General features: G+C 40.1%; 1 protein-coding gene across 20 annotated transcripts in view; it reads left to right on the top strand.

Annotated features, from left to right (window-relative positions):
- The window catches only part of NAV3 (neuron navigator 3), a 353,937-nt gene that overhangs the window by 291,052 nt on the left and 43,515 nt on the right, over positions 1-19,370 (top strand). For 16 of the 20 annotated variants that reach the window (XM_065559490.1, XM_008164582.4, XM_008164583.4 and 13 more), the window contains 6 exons: positions 2,858-2,899; positions 5,379-5,539; positions 7,883-8,071; positions 10,443-10,495; positions 14,517-14,540; positions 16,732-16,809. In XM_065559490.1, the coding sequence (XP_065415562.1) occupies positions 2,858-2,899; positions 5,379-5,539; positions 7,883-8,071; positions 10,443-10,495; positions 14,517-14,540; positions 16,732-16,809 (547 nt within the window). The remainder of the gene's footprint in view (positions 1-2,857; positions 2,900-5,378; positions 5,540-7,882; positions 8,072-10,442; positions 10,496-14,516; positions 14,541-16,731; positions 16,810-19,370) is intronic. The other 4 variants (XM_008164587.4, XM_008164588.4, XM_065559472.1 and 1 more) reach the window with 1 other exon arrangement.

The raw sequence follows: 19,370 nt of genomic DNA on the forward strand, positions 1-19,370 counted from the left end.
TCTGCGTAGCTGTGACCTAGCAGTATTACTCTGCATTACAATTCAGAAGATCTACTTTCGTTTACTGGTTCTGGTTTTTCCTTTAACCCCATAGTTATTAGCATTTGTAGAAGCAACATGCTCAGCTTCATAAAGATGAGGGAGTGCTTCCTGATGCTGAAAAGACAAGACCTGGCCACTTAAGGAAGTGAATTAACATGCTGTCATATTAGCATTAATTATTAATAGCTGCAATGTGGACATCTCAATTTTGGAGGATTAGTCATAGAATTTAATAATATTTTGAAATACAGAATAAATGCTTGTTTAGTTTTATGTTGGGCAGCTAAATAATGTATTGGAGTGGCACCTAATGGCACAAATCAAGAATCAGGGCCTTGTTTATTATAGAGGACTAGTAAATGCATGAACAATGCATTAAAATCCATGTAATCTCCTTCTCAGCCAGGGTTAATTTTTGATGATTGTTCATGTGCCAGGCTGGAAATCAAGTTATAGGTTTATCAATGGACCAATTACTTGTAGACAGTTATTGTCAAGCTTACACTGCGTCACCTCTATGAGTATGTCTGTACTGCCTGAGGTTCAGACTATGGTGGTGTGAATAGCAATGAGCACCAATATGCTGTATTGTAACTCCCCCATGTGGATGCTGCAGGTGTGAACTAAAAGATTCCTTGTTCACATTAATGTAGACGGCTTCAAACAGGACTACATCAATGTGAAGTAGGAACCTTTTAGTTCATGACCATAGTGTCCACATGGGGGAGTTACAGTGCAGCACTTTGGTGCAAACTGCTGTTCACACCCCTGTAGTCTGAACTGTGAGGCAGTCTAGACAAGCCCTGAGTAGCTTCCATCAACTTTCTTCTTCCTGTGCAGAGTGAGGCCCTGACTAAATTAGGGACATTTGCTTTATTAATTCCTACCATTGCTAAGACCGGTTGAGCTCCTCTGGGGTTAGTAACGTTGAGAGCCCTAGTTGAGATGAGGGGCTGGTTAGAGCATTTTCAACACTTGTCAGCTAGACCTGCTGTGAGCACGGTTACATAAAACTATGTTGAAAACTCCAGTGCCCTGTCTGCATGAGGGCTCTCAGCACTGCTAACACCACTGGAATTGAGCCAGTTAGCAATAGTGTGAAAGTTTTAGAATATTTCCCTAGGAAGGCAGTGTGGATCCAAGGGACTGTTTGTCTCTGATGCGTCTCTCGATGGTGTAAAGTACATGCTGCTTAGCTTTGTGGTGATGGTGTGATGCAACATAGAACCCGCCCCCCCCCACACACACACATTTAATTTAATCCTCATATTGACATTGAATTATATTTCCAAAATAAAATAGTATATTTCACTGAAGAGCCCAATCAAGTATTGCAATCACCAGACAGCTGAAATCCTAGATTATAGGCATCGATTTACTCAGATCCCAGGGGGTACTTGATCCCCACTCTGCCCCAGGTCCTGCCCCCACTCCACCCCTTCCTTCAAGCCCCCACAACCCCCTGCCTCTTTCCACCCCTGCCCCGCCCCTCCCTGGCCTCTTTCCGCCCCCTCTCCCCAGCACTTCCTGCCCGCTGCCGGTGGGTGCTGAGCACCCACTAATTTTTTTTCGTCAGTATTCCAGCCCTGGAGTACCCAGGGAGTTGTTGCCTATGGCCTAGATAATTGGGGGAAGATAAACCACCTGAATTATTTCCTATTTGAAGGAAGGTAAGGGACAGCCCTTTTAAGCAGCTCCCTGTCTCTGGAAGGATTTACACTGGTAAGAACCCAATTCTCCTGTGCCTCGCATCTCATGTTGTTGTTCACTCCAGCACAAAGTGAGTTTTAAAATGCTTCTACCATCTAATCTGGTGGCATTTTACACCCCATCAGGGCCGGTGCAAGGAAGTTTTGTGCCTGAGGTGAAACTTCCACCTTGCGCCCCCCACCCCAGCCCTGTGGCAGCTCCCCGCTCCCCCCTCCGCCCTGAGGTGCCCCCCCCCCGCGGCAGCTTTCCCCCTCCCCCGGGGAGTCGTGCGGCAGCTCCCCACCCCAGCTCACCTCTGCTCCACCTCCTCCCCAAGCACGCCGCCTCTGCTCTAATTCTCCTCTCCTCCCAGGCTTGTGGCACCAAACAGCTGATTGGCACTGCAAGCCTGGGAGGCAGGAGAAGTGGAGCGGCCGCTGCGCTGGGAGAGGGAGTCTGAGCCGCACGTGTCAGCGCGCCGCCGGCAGCCCAGCCCAGGAACGCTGTAAAAAAAATTTGGGGGCACCGCTTTTTGGTGCCCCCAAATCTTGGCGCCCTAGGCAACCGCCTAGTTTGCCTTAATGGTAGCACCAGCCCTGCACCCCATCTGCACTTGCATTGATTGCACAAGCAGCAAGACAATGGCAAATCAGTGTCTATATATTTAGCACATCTTCCTACAAGCAGAATCTGCCACTTAGCTTCTGGCAAGGCCATGCTGCCTCTTTGCAGGTGTCACAAACCTGCATTTTGTATAGAAACATAGCAAAAGATCATAGGAAGCTGTGAAAAATGCACATTCATTCTGTTACCATATGAATCCCATACAGGTTGAATCTGCATGACTCAGTAAGGAAGATTAAGAATTGGAAGGCAGAACTTCTGTCTGATTTGGACAGTCGCCAAATGGCTATTGACCCAGACCAGAGCATGTCTGGATGAAAAATGAACATGTGGCAATCCATGTCCTGTCTTCCTCTCTAATGAGTCAGGGTTTTATCATAAAGAGACATTAAAATATATTAAATCTCCTTTTGTTATATGAACATATCTAGACTTTTAGAGTTTGTTATTCTGAATAGTCCTGTTTACTGTATGTCCTTAGGGGTTTTCTTTGTTTTAACAGCATGCAGCTTGACAGAAATACACTACCCAAAAAGGGACTAAGGTATATACTTTATTCAGCATGATTGCAGCTTCTCTGTTGTTCTGTAAACTTTTCTACATTGTCTCTCCGTCTCTTTCTCCTTGCTGATCCTGTTTACAACAGAGCTCCTGGTGTTTAAGTTTAAATCAAGCAAACTAGACCATTAACATTAGATTTTCTCTTTCCAGTCTGGCCTAGTGAGTACACTGAGTATACAGATATATCTTGGAAAGCAAAAACTGTTAAAAATAGTTTCCTTATATGATGAATGTTAAGAGACATACAATGCAGTATAATAAAGAGAGTAACAAAGTACCTTTGCAACACAAAGCAAACTGAAAATGGGCAGAATAACAAGGTTTTAGAGATGGGCCAGAACGTGGGCTCTAAGTGCAAGTAGCCATGGATTTGGGGCTGGGGAGAACTGCCTTCGCAGATCCAGCTTGACGGGTTAAGGATTCACAACCTAAAAGAGACACATTTCAGCATCCAGGGTTTGAAAGCATAAGACAGGCCCTGCTCAGACACACCCCAGCTCTACTCAGAACCCAACCCAGCCACCCACATGACCTCCACTCATCACTGCTCTCTTCTCTTCAGATAGGGAAGACCACAGGCTACCACCCCTGTCCTGGGCTCCAGGTTGTGCGGGGGGAGGGGGGAATATATGGCTCTTCAGGTAAAGCTGCCATATCAGCCTGTCCACTGCTCTAATCCAACAAAGCTCTTCTGGGAGGTAATGGCAACTGGATCAGCCCACCTTCCTCTCCCTCACTACACACACACACACACACACAAAAATGGGGTAGTAGTCTGACATACAGCTCTGCCCTCACTGGCAACTATATGTCCCAAAGCCCTGGTGCTATTGATAGGAAACTACATAGTATCTTCTGGGCTTCGAAGTCCAAGTACTAGGAGTGGGTGTAATGATTTCTGCATCTCCCCAATGCACTTTGTGTGAGAGAGGATCAAGCCAAATTTCCCACCACCCCTGGAAGAGCGCTGTTGGATGGAGGGAGTATCCCAAGGAGCCATATAGGAAAATCAGCCAGCTAGTAGAGTCCAAGTGGGAGGTGGAAGTTTGTAGTCCCATCCTATAAAAACAGCAAGGGTGAGTAAGGCTGGGGGGTGGGGGACAGGGAGTTACGAGTCAGCATGTGGGCATAGATGCCTAATTAGCTGTTGTCACAGGATTTTTCACCATTTTGGTCTGATGAAGGCTGGATCCCAGTTATGGTCTGTATGCTACTGGGGCTCTCTTAAAAATCCGAAACCTGAATTTTCACTTCGGCTGCTTCCAGATCCAGAAACCACTGGGGTAGCCCACCTCTTCCAGGTTTAAAGAGCAGCATAATGCATCATTTTTTAAAGAGAGAAAAGAAAGGATTATTTAATCTGAATAGGATACTTCAAAATATCCCACATTTGGCATGAGTGACATGAGAAATTACAAATTCATTTAATCAGCTTCCTAAGCAGAAATGGCAGTGCCTCATAAACCCAGAAGATAGCAAAAGCCTCTTTCTCTGGGATGACTGAGGAATGTTGGTGGCACATGATAGCGGGGAGGAATGTGAGAGTGCTCTTCAGTTGGCATGGAATTGTGCTGAATGAAGTTTTACGGTGGGCTGTCACAGACAGAAGTAAAAACAGGCTTCTGATCGAGACCCAAACAATAAGAAATACCTGCAGATTTCTAATGTGCTAGAATTTCCCTTCCTCTAACCCAGCCACAAGAGCCTAACCGATGGGTTGGCTGTTCTCCCTGTTCTACCTTCTTTCAGTTACACTCATTGTATTGGTTAGCAATAGCATACAGTTGATTAATAGATTTGGTTTCCAAACTTTTTTGTTCCAGAGAACTTGTTTCCATTTAAGTGATTATTTGTCCCTATATGCTTCCCTCCCCTACCTAATTTGGGAAAGGACACAATGCCATGTAGCATTCCATGAGACAAACATCCCATTTGATCACAGTAGCTATCATTACCAAAGGAAATTCTTTTTTTCACAACTGTTGATCTGTTTCTGCTCCCTTTGCCTTACCAAATGTCCACATGCTTGAACACTCCTGTGGCACGTCATTCTGTAAGCAGACAGTCATTCTTGGCTTTCCAATCTGTCATTCATCCATTCTATTAATACGGTACTCGGCCTTTGCCTCATCTTATTCACCTGCTACAGCTTTTTAAGTCCTTTTCTCTCAGCTCAGCTGTCTGTTTGGTATGATTTATCATCACATTTCACCAAAGAAAAGAGAATGTTATTTTTGTTTGTTTGGGGTTTATTTTTTTAGAAGTGTGTTTTTCCCCCGGGAGATTTAAAACAGATGCTTTAAAGTCAACTGTAACAATTGAGTAACTGTAATTAGATACAGGACGGTCAAGATTGTTGTTCTGTCTGACCAGCAAAGCATATTTGATGTTGACTATTGTTAATTACATTGTGAACCCTGTTCGTTGTTGTTGTTTTAAGTGTGCCAGCTGTAATTTTTCAGATATACCCCGTCATCTCGGCAGACCAGCCAGGAGGAGGGCAAAGAGTGGCTGCGCTCCCATTCCACTGGAGGTCTGCAGGACACTGGCAGTCAGTCCCCTATCGTTTCGCCTTCAGCTATGTCTTCCTCTGCAACTGGGAAATATCACTTTTCCAACTTGGGTAAATGAATTTTTCCCCTTGCTTCCCACACTAAAAAATAATCATAAAACTGAATATTTTACAATGCATTGTTTAGTCTGTCTAGCTAGGTACCCTTCCCCACACCCTCCTCCTCCCTTACCATAGTATCTGGGCACCTCACAAACATTAGTGAATTTATCCTCACAGCATCTCCATGATGTAGGCAGGAGTTTATCCCTATTTTACATGTGGAAAAGAGGCACAGATTTCCTGCCCACAACCACACAGGAAGTCCACAGCAAAGCTAGGAATTGAACTCAAATCTCCTGACTGTTATGGCAGAGTCTTAACCACGTGACTGTCCTTTCTCCCTCACAGCCTGTTTCAGCCATCAACAGAATTCTTTCCAATTGTTTTAGTGGGCATTGGATCAGACTTTTAATCCCTTCTCCCATTTGGGTAATAGTACATATTGTAGCTTTGTTTTGAGATGGGCCCAGATTCAACACTGGGAACATTTGGATCAGTAGGCAAACTTCTTGGCTGAACCATTTATCTGTTATGGGCCCAACCACAATCCTGTCTCCAAATGCCCCCACACTTCAGAATAGTTTGGATCCAGGTCAGGATGTGAAATTGGCTGCTCTGTTCCTGCTCTGGATTTTATTACTAAGACCTCTTTTTCACCTTCTCTTTATGACAGAAAATACTATTTTTGGGTACCTGTAGTCAAATAAACTAAAGACTTGAATGGATGAATGATTTTTTTCCATTAGTTATTTGTGGATATACACACTGTGGTTTCATTCCAGTCTTACAATGTTTTGTGTTTTGTTTACTTTATATGATCTTTCTGCTGAAATTTTTTATTCAGCAATTTTTGAAAACTTAGAATCTTAAAATACCTCAGCTCCCTTATAGTAAAAATATGCTTTGTTTGTTGGGTCTGTCTCTCTGTCCTCCCACAGTGTTCGGGTCTCACTGACTTAAACAGGATCAAATGTCAGACCTGCCGTAATTGTCATGCTCTAATAGCTGGCCTACCGAAGGTGTGAACCCTAGTTTTACACTTAGCTCTTATGTTTGAGGCCATTACTACAGAACTAGCAATAACCTGTGAAACATTCACACTTTGGTAGTGCTACTGTTAGATCTGTATCCTCTGTAGGTTGCAGCCACTAGAGAGCAACTTTATCAGGCACAAAAACATAAGGCTTTTTATTATAGTACCTAAAATGCTGAACAAAGACATTTTTATAAGCAAAATTAGATATAGTCTAAGCAAACCACTGGTTGGGACATTTTCATGTATTTGTATTGGTTTTAAACATAAAGATAACTCTCTTTAGCACAGATTTCTCTTTGCTACCTATCACTATTATTTTTTTTCCTTCTTTTTTTATAGTCTTGTGCTCACTTAGTAGTTTTTCCGACAGCAGAGACCAATATAATCTACTATTGTAATAGCTTATTTTGTTCTGTCCTTCCTCTTTTATCAGAGTAACAGTCCTATGGAATAAATGGCTCTCAGAAAAAAAAAAAACCCACTGCTGTTATGATTTCAGACACATCCAGCTCTGCTGGGAAACTTTTGGTCTATAGAGCAGATCAAGACACGAATCAACAGGCTGACTCTAGACAGACAGTATTGTTTTTCTAGGCCCTAATTTTACATAGGCCAAGGGCTCATATCAAGCCTCCCATTTCACTGGCAAATCAACATTCCAATAGCTGAGAGTAGTTTCCTGAGTGCTGATCTGCAGCTGAACCAAAAGTAGATCAGTTACTCCTGTTTCTTAATGTCAGCCAGCTGGCCCATGTGGGAGCATCTATTGAATATGGTGATAGGTGCTATGGAATACTCTAAATAGCGAACAAAGAGATTGAAAATGGATTTTTGCACAGGGCCTAGTTCAATGGAACCTTAATTTATAGGTACTATTGTAATCTATATAACAATTAATAATAATATTTGAAACATTTTTAACTGCAGAGAATAATTGGCTTGGATAGTAAAGTTCCTCTGTGAACAAAAATGATGAACATTCACTTTTAATTTTGTAATTGATGGGGTTCATTCCTTCCTCTGATTTTCTGTCTCATCCATTATTGCACTCTCTCTTTGCCTGACAAGATGAACAAGTGGCGTAGTTAGATGTCAACATTGGTATTGCTCTGTGTTTTGCAGCATTATTATGTGTAACAGTTACCCTAGACTGACTACTTTGGTGTTGCATGATAACTTCAGGCCTAAGAATGAAAGCCTTTCATTTCATCAGCAGTGAAAAGCCCACCTATCCCTGCATGCCACTGTTTTCATTTTGCACAGAACCAAATCCCCAATAATGGAACATACCTTACAAATAACGCTTTGCATTGCAGTGAGTCCAACCAACCTGTCCCAATTTAACCTTCCTGGACCCAGTATGATGCGTTCAAACAGCATCCCCGCACAAGACTCTTCTTTTGACCTGTATGATGACTCCCAGCTGTGTGGCAGTGCCACATCCTTAGAAGAGAGACCACGAGCAATCAGTCATTCAGGCTCATTCAGAGACAGCATGGAAGAAGGTAGGACTGAGTTAACACTTTGATAAGCAAATAAAACACAAATGTAGCAGGGTTCTATTTAAATGGCCACCTTGAGTTGTAAATATTGAAATAATTTAGTAAACCTTTCTGATTTATAGTGAACTGGATTTGTAGCACCTCTTGCTCTGTTTGAGCACAAGAACGGGTACTTACAATAAGCTGGGTAGGATAGGCAAGGACATGTTCTTTATAGACTGAACACATTCTATATGTCTTATAATTATTAATTATTATTTGCCTGGGATAATTTTTGAACTATAGGAAGTAGGATGCAGAAAATGTGGAAGGAAGGGCCTAACTCTTATTCTTGGGAAATGATTTTATCCTTTCTACCTCAAATGCTTATCCATGCCTTGGTTATCTTCTGCCTTGACTACTGCAGTCTCCTCCTCATTTAATGGTCTTATTCCTATCTGTCTTCCCTCCATTTTTTAAAATGCTAAAACAGTCTTCCTCACCCCTATTATTATGTAAGTGATGACAATGTGATTGGCACTGTACAAGAAACAAAAATAAAGACAGTCCCTTTCCCCAATCAGCTAACATTTGTGAGACAAAGAGGAGACAGGATGTACTGAGTGACATAAGTAACCAATTATATATGTTTTAAATTGTTTTATTTGGCTTTTTTGATGATATATCAGTGAGTGGCAGCCATCTGCTTAGAGAAGTTAGGTGAATTGATGCAAGCATACAATATCACCTAAGGATAAGATCTGGACGGGACTGTGACAGCACCCTGAGGGGAAGGGGCAGTGAGGAGGAAACAACAAAAGGAGCAGTGGAAGAGTGGAGAACAGGACCAGAAAATCCAAGTTAAAACAGGGCACCAAGTAAGAAGTTGCAATGAAGAGGTCATCAGAAATCTTGGAGAGAGCAGTTTCACTGGAGCAGAGTGGATGGAAGCCAGACTGGAGTGAATGCATGAGTGAGTTAGGGGAGAGGAGGTCAGTGCATCAGTAGTAAATGGACCTTAGTAGTTCATAGACCTTAGAGGTGAAGGGGAAAAGGGGCATGAGTTGATATAGATAAAGAGGGAAATGTGGCCAAAACGTATTTTATTTTGGATAGGAAATTAGAGCTAACTTACACAGTGAAGGAAAGGAGCAAGAAGAACATGTGAGGGTGAGGATCAGGGAGGCTGAATATGTGAGAGTAAGGACAAGGGAAGTTAGTAACTGGGAGGGGATGGTATCAAGGGCAGAGCTGGAAAGGTTCACAGAGTGTTGGCAGGTGGAAAGAGGGGTTGCAACTATCATTTATAAATATCTCAGGATGGACATTGGATCCTGTAGTATCTTGAAGTGTACCCAGGATATTGGTAATAATTGCCAAATACTAAGGTGATTTAAAGTCTAGGTTCCCTATCAAGAAATGTTTTAATTGTTAATATCTCATGCATGGCACACACACATGCTTCAGATAGTTATTAAAACAGCATAATATGGTAATACATTTTTTCCTGGTTAAGAGCAAATATGAAACAACCTGCACAACTGTGGAATTTTTGTTCAGACAGTACTGAATAACATTTCATGTATTGTATTAAAGATAAACCAACAGATCTTCTCTGAGGTTCTGTATTGGAGCATCTTCCCTCAGGATCTACCTTAAACATTGTGAGGCTAAACAGAAGTGGCTTTCAAATGTTCTCTCGCTGTAGTCCTAACTGGCCACTTTCCAGAGCCCTATGGCCCATTCATTGGGACCAAATCCTACAGTCTTTATGCAGTGCTTAGAGAGGGTAAAATCCTTTGATGGTCAATTAGAATACAGCAGTGCATATGGCAGCACCACTTGCCTTTAAATACAAAGGTGCCAAAGCAGACTACAAGTCCAAGCATGCAGTGCTCTATGTTGGTCTGAAGAGAATTACCAGATAAGAAAGACCTGGGTATTTACAGTGGCTCCTATATCATTGGCAAGGCACTCCTCCATATGAAAGATGAGCTGTCTGCATGCTGTGCTTTAGAACTCTGCAGTCAGCACTCTGGATAGATGGGTGTTCATAGCACCATCTCTGGTCTCTTGAAACTCTGTGTTTATCAGGTGCTTCACTGCCAAACAACAGAAATAATGTTTGGTTTCCTGATGAAAATACTGTATCTCATTAAAAATCACTCATACCTACAGTACACAGGCAAATGTTTCTCCATTTAGAGCAATCATTTCAAGTTCAAGAAAAATAACTGCGGTTTGTGTACACTGATAACCTCTAATAGCTTGCTCTTTGTGGAAGATTATTTCTCATTTTGAAAAGAGATGCTCTGCTATTGAGCTCCACAGGGGACGTCTCATGCTGTTTCATCAATATTTTATATAATGGCACTTTTTTTTTTCATTTTTGTAGTACATGGGTCCTCATTATCACTGGTCTCCAGCACCTCCTCTCTCTATTCTACAGTAAGTATTGATAGTTTAGAAAAATAAAAAAGTTCTGCCTGTGATATTGTACATCTCCAATAAAGCTTTCTAGCTCATTAAATAGTTTTAAGTTTAGTGGATTAAAATTGCATGTAAGTATTGCAGTAAAGCAGTGGAACAGCTATTTGACTTCAATATTATACTTTTGCTTTTTCATATATAATTAGCATCTTTTTTTTCCTTAAGTGGTGAATTTAGCACTCACTAAACCTTCTGTGGTGTAATTTGAAGGCTGAAATAAAAAAAAATAACATGCTGAGTCCAACCTCACGTGGGGCTGCTTATTATTCATTGCACTATATTACTGTACTATGTAATTTTTGACTGATTTCATCATTGTTTGGTGTTTGTGCTCTTTAAAGCAAGGTCTTGTAATTAGGTGCCCCGTGGAGTGTCTTTTTAATGTTACTGTTTGTAAAATTCCTCTTAAAAGTACAGGGTTGTTTAGGGGGATACAATGCCTAGTTTAAATGCCTGTTGATCCTTCACAAAAATGACAAGTTTCTAGATGTTCTTTTCAAAGAGAAAAGTAGTTTCTTTAAAAATAATTTATTTCATTAAATATGTTTGCCCAGCCCAAATTGAAGTTTGTTTTTAAGTCTTCATTTGATTTGGGCTTTTTTTGTAAAAGGGAGACATTAATTCTGATTTTTGTGTGATATGTTGTTGCACCTGTTATGCTGTTGAAGGGCAATGATTTACTTACAAAAGCCTTAATCACAGAGTAGCTGCAGTGCAAGACATATGTCCATATTTTAAATGAGAAGAGTTATGTATGTGTTTTGTATATTCTCTTAAGTAATGGATAAGTGATCCTTTGCAATCTTTTAGCTAGCTACAGTTAGAATAGATGTTGTTGAGCCCCTCATGAGGATAAAAAGGTGCAAGGAGCATGTTTTCTCAATCCTCCTACCCCTTTGTACCCTATACACTTGCAGAAGGGGCATCCGTTGTCTCAGTCCTTGTGTTGCTGGTGATTAGCTCTGACGTTGTCTACTGTTGACAGTTGCTGCACTGGCCAGCAGAGCATGCTGCCTCCATTCAAAGAATATTGCAACTCCTCCTCAGATGGGGGCTCCCTCAATCCTCACAGTCACTACTGAAAAGCCAGCATGCCTCTCTGAGTTGCCTCTTGGGGTGGAGTATCTCCACACACACTAACCCCAAAACAGGCTCTGGCAGTAACATTCAGAACTTCCATTTTCCTAGTGGAAGAAGCCCTGTTGCCACTTCCCTCTCTTGGAGGCATTATCATCTATTCTCATAGAGAGTATCAAAAGCTGTATTTCAGTTTTTTAGAAGAACTGGCAGATGGACAAAAAGCAAATGATAAAGTGACACATGGAGCTTTCCTCATTTGTTTGAGCAGTCAGCAGTTTTGCAATATCTCAGTCCCAATATTTTATATTGTTGCAAAGATATAATAATACTTTGTGTTTGCATAACCTCTGCCACCTAAGATCTCAAAGGACCTTTCAACTATTAGCTGAGCCTCACAGCACCATATTTCTAATAGGTGAACTGAGGGACAGAGTTTAAAAGACTTAGCCAAGGTCACACAACAAGTCAGTGACTAGCAATACATTTTGAGACTTCTGACTACCAGTTCCCTTCTTTAGCCACTAGACCACACTTCTTGCTAAGTTATTGATCATCTAGCTGTGGTAATGGAAGCTATAGAAAGGTTCTGTTAAGGGCAAGGAAAGAATTAGGACTATAAAACTAGTGATTGCGCTTGCAGGAAGAAAATCCTTGATCAGAATTTCTCCTGCTGGGTCCTCTGTGCTCCAGGGAAAAAGTTCAGACAATCTTGCAGCAATTAATCAGGAAGCAGTGCACAAGTGGAAACATCGGACAAAAGATTGGCTTTCAGTATCAGATCAGCTGAACATAAAGAACAATGTTTCATTGTTCAGTGATATTATTCGGTGCCCCACTTCTTCCAGAAAGAGGTAGCTTCAGAAGGGTTATGCTACACATAATTCATTTTCTACCATTATGAGATCCCATCAGGAAGAAAAAATAAAAGAGCTGGAAGTTTTTCTACAGTTCAGGCCAAAAGTACCATGCAAGAATTCCATAGCAGCCCTCATTTCAATAAATGTCTTGAGTAACGATGTTTATCAATCTCTTTAACCACTGCCTTCATTCTTAGATTATAATTTTGCTGCAGCTTAATCAGTAATTAGTGGGGAGACCAGGAGACAGTAGCAGGTAAAGAGCATGTTGTTTAGATTATCAGCAGAGATCAGCAAAAGAGCTGGAGTCTGAGATTCAGAAGGATGTAGTCTTTGATGGCTGATATTGCATTTCTCACAATGGAGAGGTCCAATGAGAAAGGACTTCAGAATTCATTAGTTTTTTCAGTATGTATTGGTGTTTTTTAAATTGTTTTTGTTTGTTTGATCTAATTCCATTTGTGGTTTCAGATGGCATTCAGACATATTGCAGATCTAGCTTTTGGAGACATTGTGCATGTAAGGAGCCAAACAGTTTTGTTTCACAGCACAGTTTGCCATATAGTGGGTATTAGTAGATTGTGGCATACCAATAGTTTCTCAGCTTTGACAGAAAACTGGTGTAGCTTACTCTATAAGGAGCTGACAGAAGGTGCACAGTAGTGTAAATTTAAAATAGCCTACTGTAATTTATACCGTCTTATACCCTTCTGTTTGTTCCTTTATTTGCTATATTCCTCTCTACTGGCTCCATAGCATGTGACATGCACTTAGAGTCCCTTAGCTTTAGTAAACCAACTAAGAGGTGATGTGTAAGGGAGTTGTAAATTACATGTTAATATTTTGTTGTGAGGCTAAAAAATTGATTGTAGTGGAGTCAGTTTAAGCTCCCTTTAGACTCCCGTAGACTTGCCTCGGAATTTGGCTGTCAGTATCACATTATGTTCCAAAAGCGTGGGGCTGGACTGTTGTGGTGTTAGTTTGCATTTTAATTTTAAGCCTTAGATTAATTAGTTTTGTGTCACAGGTTGTAGTTTACAAGTTGGTATTGCGTCCACAACCCCATTTCGTTCCTTTTGTTTACATTCTTCACCTAGCATCAAAAGACCAGTTTTCTGGAACTTGTCCCTTTGAGGAGTGGGTATGGCTTCCTGCTCTATTCTGTTTTTTGGCCAAAGGACGTCATCTAATTACAAGAGGATGTGCTTCCTCCTTTGCCAGATATGCAGTGGCTGCCATAGTATTGTCAACTGCTTTGGACCCAGAAATGAAGCAACCTATATCAGATCCCCACATGACATTTTCAGTTGCTTCATTCCACAAGCACAATAGTATTCATGGAAGCACAGAATTCTTTTGAGTTCCTTGAATGACTCCTCTTCATGATCATTGTTTAGAAAGCATCTTCATGTCTAAATGCCCTATCAGTGGTCACCATTAAAAAGTCAACATTTACAAATTGGAATGTAAGATACTGCCACTGTTTCATATTCTAAGGCCTGCATTTGGCAGTAGCACAGTATCTCAGATAACATATTTTCATAACCATTAATAAACGTTGATTTGATTGCTAGATATTACTGTAATATATATTACTCTATTAGATGGGTCGCCTGATTTACCATAAAACATTTGTAATTCCACTAGTGATTTTGGTGGTGGTATCAATGTGTATACACACACACACACACACACACACACACACACACACTTACACTGCAACAAACTTTCCTTGATGTTTTATAACTGCAGTTGTTGTTACTGCAGTTCTTCTACTGTTCTTAAGAATATTTTAGCAATTCTAATAGACCTGATCCTGCTGTCATTACTCAGGCAAAATTTTATTTGTACTCAATTTAAGTTATTCCCACTAAGGGCAAAAGGAGTTAATTCACTGTTTTTATTACAAATCTTTATTAAATTTGAATTCAATTATTTGTGCAGCTATATTGGGACACGTAATTTCTTGCTATTTTTGTTACCTTTATTATACTGCATTTTATTCTGTTTTTTAAAAAGCTATTTTCTCTCTCTTCTTGCAGGCAGAAGAAAAGGCACATTCAGAGGTAAAAATCTTCCCTCAGTGTGATGAGATGCTTGTATAGTAGTATTATTAGAGCTCATTAGTTGACAGTGTTGCTACAAAGTGGAAATTTGCTGCAAAAAAAAGACACTGTGCTAAAAATGCATTGCAGCTGTGCTGACAAATGGTTTTCTAGTCCTCAAGCTGCAGAATTTTTGGATCAGTTACAAAAAAGGTGGAGAGAGTAAATGAGTATCTCAGCCTTGAGGCAGAAGGGGTTGGGATTTGTCTCTTTTCAGACCTCATCAGTACAGTTCCCTATTGAGCCAGAGGCATCTATGCAGATCAATGCAAGTGCTTCTTCTTGGGAGCAAGAAAACAAGGTCCACTCCACTCTTGAGCCTGTATCACCCACATCATAGCATGTTGCACAGTGCTAAATTACTGAACCAGTCCATGTTGATGAATTTTAGAGAAAAGCAGATTGTCACCACATGTAAATCGGTTCTGAAGTAGGAAAAAAGCCACTCTCTCCTCATATTCTATATGAACTAGTAACAAGAGTAGGTCAGCAGCTGGATCCAATTATAGCCTTACACAAAGGGAAATATTAGTGCCATTTCTGCTGGAGCACCGGCAAGGATCCTGCTGCCACTTCACACAGACACGCACTTTTTTGGAACATTTTTTTAAACCTTCCTTGATTCCTGCAATCATTCTGCATTTCTTCCACCCTCAAAATGTTTAATATACAGCAAAGGGTTGATAATGACACTTGTTAAAAGGTTTTATGAAATACTGTGGCGGTGGGGAGAAAAATAAGCATATCCTCTCTTACCCCATAGTATATTTCAATATTGATTTCACCAAACACTTTCTAGGGTCTTTTCTATGAAAGATAAAGCAGAGGATTTACTGTTAACTTACAGCAGCTTAGGTGGCATTTTTACATACTTCAATTCCCAGTGCACAGAGGTGAAATCACCCCTCTTTTTGTCACTTTGTGTCTTGAAGATGAGTTTTATGGACATTATCCATCTCTAGGAAAAAGGGTATTGAATAGCACAACATGAGAACCACCTTATTGTAGCTGCAGGAGTGTGCTACAAGTGTAGCTAAAACAAAAAGGGGAGTAATTGGCATTGAAAACAAGGGAGAGAGGTTGGGGAAGGGAAAACAGTCCAGATGAAGAGAAAGCTTAGTAACCTATGTCCCTTGCTTTGCACCAGTGAGAACATCCTTGGTTCACACACTAGCCTTTGTATATATGAGTATTCATCGATTTTTAAAGCATGCACAATATTTTTCTTATTGATTTTCATGGGAATCACCTCGCTAAAGCACTGCAATCTCCTTTATAAACTTAAGCATTAATGTGAAAATGATATGTGTGTGCTCACTTTTCTTGCCTGGCTTTACCCATCTTACTTTTGCGCTGGGGAGGAATCCATTGTATGTGAGAATCTGAAAGAGATTTAGAGGCGTATGTGCCAGCTGAGCTCTCAGATAGGAGTTAAGTGGGGTTTAAGTGATGCACAGGCTTTGTGCTGAATATCTGTACTGGGTGAATTTCATCCTCGTGCATTGCATAAAAATATTTTTTCTGAGGCAAGTGTTTTTCCTAAAAAGAAACATTAGACTTGGGTTGAATTTATTTTCACTCTTGAAAGTATGGAGAAGAATTTAAATGTACTTGTTACATTTGTCCTGCAGTATTTTAAAACATATGAGGCTTTAAGAGGGCATACAATTATATTGCACTGAATGCAGGGGACATTTTTTTTTATAGCACGTGTAGTAATCCTTGGCGTGAGTGTATCAAGTTCTTCTATTTTCAGGACCTGAGATTTTACTAGGGGATGGTATAAATTATATTGTATATATCGAGCCACATTTTCAAAAATTAGGGCCTAGAAAATTAGGTTCCAAACATCACCTTTGCATGTTCAAACTGGGAATTGTGCACATACTGTAAGTACCCATTTGTACATCTGATAAGAGCTCCCATAAATGGGGCCTTTGAGTGTACAATGGAAACATGCACAAATGCTCTGTGCACAGTTTAGATGCCAAACTATTATGATTTTATAATTTGGCTTTTTGAATATTTTACAGTTCATATATATGGAATTACAATACTGTAAAACATTAATGATCCTCTAAAGAAAAAATAAAGGAAATGAAATAGCTGATGAAACAAAAGTGTGATATGAGTTTATCTGTTCTCAATCCAGCAAATTCATAAACTCAGAAGGGAACTGGTTGCATCACAGGAAAAAGTTGCCACCCTCACATCCCAGCTTTCAGCAAATGTAAGTAGTTTTTGCTTTATTATTGTAAATAATTCTTGAAACAAATAACTTCCAAAATCTGCTGGTCTACTAATAAGTTCTTAAAGATGTACCATAATCTTTCAGTTCAGTGCAAGTGAAAGGTGCTCAAATCACAGTCCTGGAGACTTGAGGTCCTTTTAACTATGTATTTATTTCAGTGTGTTTATAATGCACAGATAAGGTTGGTCTGGGGACTTATATCCACTGAACAAGTACAATACGGGCATCCCACCAAATAGCTTGATCCGAAATGGAAGAGTTCATCTCCTGGTGTTACAGCCTTGCAATCTCCATGCTGCTCAGTCTTTAGTGTCTCTTCTGATACTGTCAACAAGAGTACAAGCTGTAATGTTATTTTGTGATGTGATACCTGTTCCCTAAGGACCCAATTCTGCTGCCCTTATTCATGTTTAGTACCTGAATAGTCTCATTTTACCCAATGTGAGTAAGGGTGACAGAATCAAGCCCAATGAAATGAAGCCACCAATCCATTTTATGGGTTATTGAACAACTAGTGGAGTGTAAAGCACTTGAATCATATCTGGTCAGAGACAGATATGAAACAGCAACCTATAGCAATGGTGAAAGACCCTGTATTCCATTATATGTCACCTAAACCAGCAAGTCCTCAAAACACCTATTTGCTTGTCTGAGCAATAATGATAGTCTCATTTTTGTGATGGATATTAAATTTCTGCTACAGAGTACATCTATTACATTTTTAAAAAATTGAACAGCCATTTTCGGTGCTGCCTTACTGAATGATATAGACACCAAAGGAGACAGTTAACTCATATCAGCTGCAATAAAACAATACAATTTTTTGAAGATTTATTATATTAGTATACTAAGTAAAAAAAATACCAAAATCCTCTATTTGGAAAATTTGAATAAATACCTTATCAATTTTTTATAAAAAGAAGAAAAAATAAATATTGAAGTAAGTACTGTGTTTGAAATATATTTTGTGTTTCTTCCAACTTCTGCAAAATGAATTAATTTGGCTTTCACTGAAGTAGGGTAATTGTCATTGACATGCAGTAAAATTTAAAGTGTCATCTTATGATGGTGGTGGGCATAGAAAATTATCCAGGTAGCTTCCTTAGACAATATGGTTTTCTTACAGTATATGTGTTCTATATATGGAGTTAAGTGAAGGTTAATATTAAGGGACTTTCCAGCATAGCTAAACACACAATTGTCCAGCCAGTTCTCCAGAAAGAGTTTTTACACAACCAAAATTTTCCAGCTATCTTCCTGTGTTGAATTTCTGGGTAGAGAAACTGAAAAACTGAAGAGCCATTGCTAACTTCACCTGTGCTCCACCAGTGTCCTAGACCCATACCAGTTAGGTTTCCCATGAGGATATGGCACAGAGACAGTGGTATTTGCTTAAAGGACAACTTGCACCTAACCATGGAAAGTGGTCAGACTTTGCAGATGATACAAAACTATTCAAGATAGTTAAGTCCCAAGCAGACTGCGAAGAGCTACAAAAGGACCTCACAAAACTGGGTGACTGGGCAACAAAATGTCAGATGAAGTTCAATGTTGATTATTGCAAAATAATGCACATTGGAAAACATAATCCCAACTATACATATAAAATGATGGGGTCTAAATTAGCTATTACTACTCAAGAAAGAGATCTTGGAGTCCCTTTGGATAGTTCTCTGAAAACATCCAGTCAATGTACAGCAGCATACAAAAAAGCGAAAAGAATGTTGGGAATCATTAAGAAAGGGATAGATAAGAAGACAGAAAATATCATATTGCTGCTCTATAAATTCATGGGACGCCCACATCTTGAATACGGTGTGCAGATGGGGTCACCCCATCTCAAAAAAGATATATTGGAATTGGAAAAGGTTCAGAAAAGGGCAACAAAAATTATTAGGGGTATGGAACGGCTTCCATATGAGGAGAGATGAATAAGACTGGGACTTTTCAGCTTGGAAAAGAGATGTCTAAGGGACGATATGATAGAAAGCTATAAAATCATGACTGGTGTGGAGAAAGTAAATAAGGAAGTGTTATTTACTTCTCATAACACATGAACTAGGGTTCTCCAAATGAAATTAATAGGCAGCAGGTTTAAAACAAACAAAAGGAAGTATTTTTTTCGCACAATGCACACCTGTGGAACTCCTTGCCAGAGGAAGAATAAAATGCATTATGAAAACTGGTCAGCACCATATCATTACTCTCAGAAGAAAACACTTTGTGGCTTTGAGTTCCTTCTGGACACATAACTGACACTGCAGAGGTACTTTCCAATAGCTGCAAAAAGTACCTTCCACTTATGAAGTCTGAAATTCATCCGCATAGCAATAGAGTTGATCATGATAATCCACGCATTTGTGTCCTCCAGATTATTGGAATGAGCTCTACCGAGCCATGAAACCTTAGACACACACAAGCCCCAATTGGAACGGCATGCAGCAGCTTGCCTGTCAAGCAATGCCAGTCAGCAGGAGCACATCATCCTGGTCATTACACATTGAATACCAGTTTAAGTTTGAGGTTTGAAATTACTGGCT

The sequence above is a fragment of the Chrysemys picta genome, chromosome 1, assembly GCF_011386835.1.
Source record: "Chrysemys picta bellii isolate R12L10 chromosome 1, ASM1138683v2, whole genome shotgun sequence".
Classification (NCBI taxonomy): Eukaryota; Metazoa; Chordata; order Testudines; family Emydidae; genus Chrysemys; species Chrysemys picta.